Source organism: Nothobranchius furzeri, chromosome 7 (assembly GCF_043380555.1).
Source record: "Nothobranchius furzeri strain GRZ-AD chromosome 7, NfurGRZ-RIMD1, whole genome shotgun sequence".
Lineage (NCBI taxonomy): Eukaryota > Metazoa > Chordata > Actinopteri > Cyprinodontiformes > Nothobranchiidae > Nothobranchius > Nothobranchius furzeri.
The window spans coordinates 36458492-36463323 of NC_091747.1; the positions used below are offsets into that span (position 1 = coordinate 36458492).

Below are 4832 nucleotides of genomic sequence, written 5' to 3' on the forward strand. Positions count from 1 at the left end.
AATTGGTGCGTGGCTCGGTGTCTGCACTGAGCCCAGCACTCATGAACATTTTTAACATTAGCCTCAGTACTGGAGTGTTCCCTAAGGTTTTTAAAGATGCAGTTGTTCAGCCGATATTGAAGAAACCTGGTCTGGATCACTCTACTTATGAGAACTTCCGCCCTATATCGAAAGTCCCGTTTCTCTCGAAGGTCCTTGAGAAAATTGTTCATGGACAGATTTCTGCTCATATGGACAGAAACACATTGTTGGATGTGTTTCAGTCCACCTTCACACCACACCATAGCACTGGGTCTGCTTTGATTAGGGTGCTAAATGACATTCTGGTGGCATCCGGCTCTGGGTCTAGGGGAATGCTGCTCCAGCTGGGCCTTTCAGCGGCTTTATATACCGTCGATCACCATATTTTACTGGACCGGCTTGGGTCTTGGGTTGGGGTGACAGGGGTGGCACATAAATGGTTTCGCTCCTACCTATTCAACCGATCCATCTCTGTCCAGATTGGTGACTGAGCATCCTCCAGTCTTCCACTGCCTTGGGGGGTGCCACAAGGTTCCGTTCTCAGGCCATTGCTGTTTTCTATCTACCTTCTGCCTTTGGGCAAAATCCTGAATCAGCATGGCCTGAGCTATCACATTTATGCTGATGACTGTCAATTATATGTAGCAATGGATGAGAAGAATGCGGGCTCGCTATTGGCTGCATGTTTAGATGACGTGAAGGGCTGACTGGCATCCACCTTCTTAAAGTTCAATGAAAGGAAGACTGAGTCTATTGTTTTTGACCCCGCAACCACCATGGCTCTCACCCTGTTTGTGATCTTTTAACCCTCAACCCCAAACAGTGTGTGACAAGTCTCGGGGTACAGCTGGATGCTGAACTCACAATGGCCCCACAGATTAACTCCGTTGTGAGGTCTTGCTTTTATCAGCTTCGCCGCCTTACTCACCTCAGACAAATCTTGAAACGGAGGCATTTGGAGTCAGTCATCCATGCCTTCATTACCTCTCACCTGGACTATGCAAACATCCTCCTAGTTGGTGCTCCGGTCTCTGCCCTGAATCGGGTGCAGATCGTCCAGAACGCTGCTGCCAGGTTCTTGACAAATACGCACCGATGTAGCCATATTACCCCTATCCTGGAACATCTTCACTGGCTCCCTGTCATTTTCAGAGTACAATTTAAGTTATTGACTTTTGTATTTAAAGCACTCAATGGCCTGGCACCTCCCTATCTCTCTGACCTGCTCACTCCATATGTGCCCACGCGCACGTTGAGGTCGGCTGACCTCCTGCTGCTGTGCACGCCCCGGATGCGATACAAATCGCTGGGGGATCGAGCATTTGTGCATGCTGCCCCAAAGCTGTGGAACTTGTTGCCCATTGGAGTTCGGCAGGCTCCATCACTGGCGGTTTTTAAATCTCGTTTAAAGACCCACTTTTACGCTTCGGCTTTTAGACAGTGACTCGATTTAGAGTTTTATTGTGTTATTGTTTTAATGTGTTCATAGTATTCATCATGTTTTATCTGCTTTTGATCGGTATTTTTATCTTCTGTTTTAGTTCCTTAGATTGGTCATGTTTTTTTTTTTTTTTTTGCCTGTGCAGCACTTTGGGCAGCTCCCATGCTGCATTTTAAACGTGCTATATAAATAAACTATGGTGTGGTATGGTATGGTTTTACCTGATTTACAGGCTGTATACTGACTGTTTAACCCCTACAGAGTCCTGTTGCTACAGCAGCTGACCTTTATTACAGTTTTAGACAGCATGGGCTTTTAGATGTTTAAACAACTTGTGTGTGTGTGTGTGTGTGTGTGTGTGTGTGTGTGTGTGTGTGTGTGTGTGTGTGTGTGTGTGTGTGTGTGTGTGTGTGTGTGTGTGTGTGTGTGTGTGTGTGTGTGTGTGTCATAAACTCAGGTGAACGACTTAAGTTAGGGTTTGGCTCTGAGTTCTGGAACTGGGTCCACATCAGGACCGACTCAAGTCCAAACCGATTCATATGTTGTTGTTGTTGTTTTTTTTTTTTGTGTTTGTTTTGTTTAAACGAGGAGGAACCAAAACCGGATGTTGTTCAGAATGTGGAATAAATTCTGGACGGACCAGATCCAGATCCAGATCTGAGACCTACCTGGTTGTTCTTGCACAGGTCGGCCCACATGCTGGTCCCGTCCCCTCCGCGCATCAGGACGTGATAGGTGAAGAAGTAGATCCCGGGGATTGAGCAGGTGAACTTCCCGGTGGTCGGGTCGTAGTGGTTCCCCAGGTTGGTCACCACATCATCGAACTTCAGAACCTCGTAGCCCTCGTGCTGCTTCTTGAGTCCCGCGTAAAAGGCGATCTTTGGGACCGTGCTGTAGGTCGCTGCGCTGATCGGACCGGCAGCAGCGCTCGGTCCCGGAGGTCCGGGTAAACCGTGTCTGCCCGGTTCCCCTCTCTCGCCAGGTGGTCCAGCTGGACCGGGTGGCCCCGGGTGACCTGGAGCTCCTCTTGGACCCACCTTTCCAGTTCGACCAGGTTCTCCTCTCGGACCTTGAATAAAAGTGGGTAATGACTGCACGAGGCTGCTGTCCGGGTCTGGGTCCGGAGTGACGGTGCTGCCCGGGGATCTTGTGCCATATGGGTCGCACACCATCCTACAAGATCCGAGCATCTCATAGTGCGCTGCTGTGCCCCCTGAGCTGACCAAAACCGGGATGAGGACGACCAGAACCAGAACCATAACGACCCCCAGGACCCCCGCTGCCACCAGCCGCTTCCTGCTGACCAGCCGCGCGAGCGCCGGGCGGTCCTGCTGCCGGAGTTTGGGTGAAATGATGAAGGTTGACGGAACAGAACTGAAGCCACGGAGTCTGTAAAAAGTTCAGCCCTGAAGCTGTTGCTGGGTCACTCTCCACACAGAGACCCGCTCACTGAGGTTCGGTTCAGCAGCTGGTCCCATGAAGTGGATCACAGCCAAGAGGTCCTGGTCCGGAGCGCACAGACGCACCGGGAGAGGAAAGGAGATGGGCGGGGTGTGTGTGTGTGTAGATGGATAAATGAGACACAACACCACTGAGCTCAGGATCCAGACCCACAGCAGACTCTCCACCCAGCTCGGGTCAGCATCCTCTCAGTCCTAACGACCACGCAGAACCCCCACGGTCCGGATCAGCTCCTCCTCTGAATCAGGGCCAGGATAAACATGAATTTTGAAATGATAGTTTATCTTTATTGTCTTTTTAACTTAAAAGCTCATAAGCTGTTATAAGCAGTTTTCCAGAAAAACAAGGATTTTAATCCTGGTTGGTTCTGCTGAGCAGAATCCAGCAGCATCCACTTCAGCTGGAAAAGACCCAAATATCAGAACCCATGTCCAGTGGCGGTTCTACATCGAATTACTCCCCGGGCGAGGCCCCCTTTGAGCGCCCCCCCCCCCCAACCGCCCCCCCCCCCACCACCACCACCACCACCACACCACCCCACCTGCATGAACACACGCATGTTTTCTACAAACAGGCATGTTTTATTAGAACGACTATTGAACATTCATTTTTCTAAGTTGCACATATTTACATTAATTACTATGAAGTTGTCAAAATGTAAAGCAATATACATTATTTACAGTATCAAAATATATAGAATCAAATATACAAAAACAAACAATAACTAAATATTAAGAATATATGAACATAATAGATAATAAATATTGTAAATAGCAAAAATATTTCACACATAACAAACTAAAGATAATCACTACAGCATTGCACTTAGAAAACACAAACTAAAATTAAAACCTAACCTTGATGCAACGTCATCAATAATGTCATCACATGAAATCTGCTCCCCTACTGAGTGATTGATACTAATCAGAGCCAGGTTAGTGAGCCGCCCCTGAAACATAGGTGACCTCAGGTATGACTTGATCAACTTTTGAAAAGCTCCTCTCAGCTTGAGCCACAGTGACTGGCAGAGCAGTCCAAAAGTTGGGGTAGATCTCCAATAGATCTTTATCATGATCCATAATATTTTAGAATTGCCTCTGAAATTGTAATTTAAACTGACATAAAAAATTGTAGACTACCAAAAATGCCAAACTTTTACAGAACAAATCATGTAAAAATAATCAGTGCAGCCATCTGCAATAAATAAACAGTTAGTGGTGACTAGGGAGTTTCCTTCTGCTTGTAGAGTTGTTTTATTTATTATTATGTGAACATGATCAACATGTGTTTGTTGTTGTTCAGGCAGGCCACAGGCTGCAGTGAGCATTTAACAAATCCTAGTTTGAATCAGTAAAAAACGATTCAAGGACTTTTTTCGAACCATTTGAATATTCGTTTCAATATTTCAGCCCTATTAGCTCTGTTAGCAATTAGTTGACCGCATTTAACCGTTAAAATCCCAGTTAACTGGTTCAAAAAATTGAAAACATGCATCATGAGAGCTACATACCTTTATCTTTTTTTTCCCCCTGAATCGAACACCTGGTGGTTTTAGCCTTTTTATGTTCATCTCTTCTGTTTGGCTCTTAACTCAGTAAGTTTCCTTTAGTCAGGACTAAACAATTTGACCTTGATGGGGGGGTGACCACAAAATCGTTTTGTTTTTCCTTTTTTTATTCGACCATTTCACACAATTCAGAGAAACCTGAAAGAATGATAGGCCTGTGTTTATGATATTATGAATGAAATATGGAAGAAAGTTAAGATGTGATTGACTTTAGCCATGTTAATACAGTTGATTCAGCCCCTGCACGCTCATTTCATTTGGGAAAGACGCAGAGGTGAATTCCCCCGCCGCACCCCTCCCCTTCCTGTTCTTCATAGACACACGGTGCACGTGAACGTTCTC

The 4832-nt window shown here is 46.3% G+C and overlaps 1 protein-coding gene across 1 annotated transcript in view; it reads right to left on the reverse strand.

Annotated features, from left to right (window-relative positions):
* Positions 1–2838, reverse strand: part of c1ql3a (complement component 1, q subcomponent-like 3a) — a 12884-nt gene extending 10046 nt beyond the window's left edge. Inside the window, exon 1 of the mRNA XM_015976555.3 lies at positions 2131–2838. Within this exon, the coding sequence (XP_015832041.3) occupies positions 2131–2721 (591 nt within the window). The 5' untranslated portion in view covers positions 2722–2838. The remainder of the gene's footprint in view (positions 1–2130) is intronic.
* Between the last annotated feature and the right edge of the window lie 1994 nt (positions 2839–4832).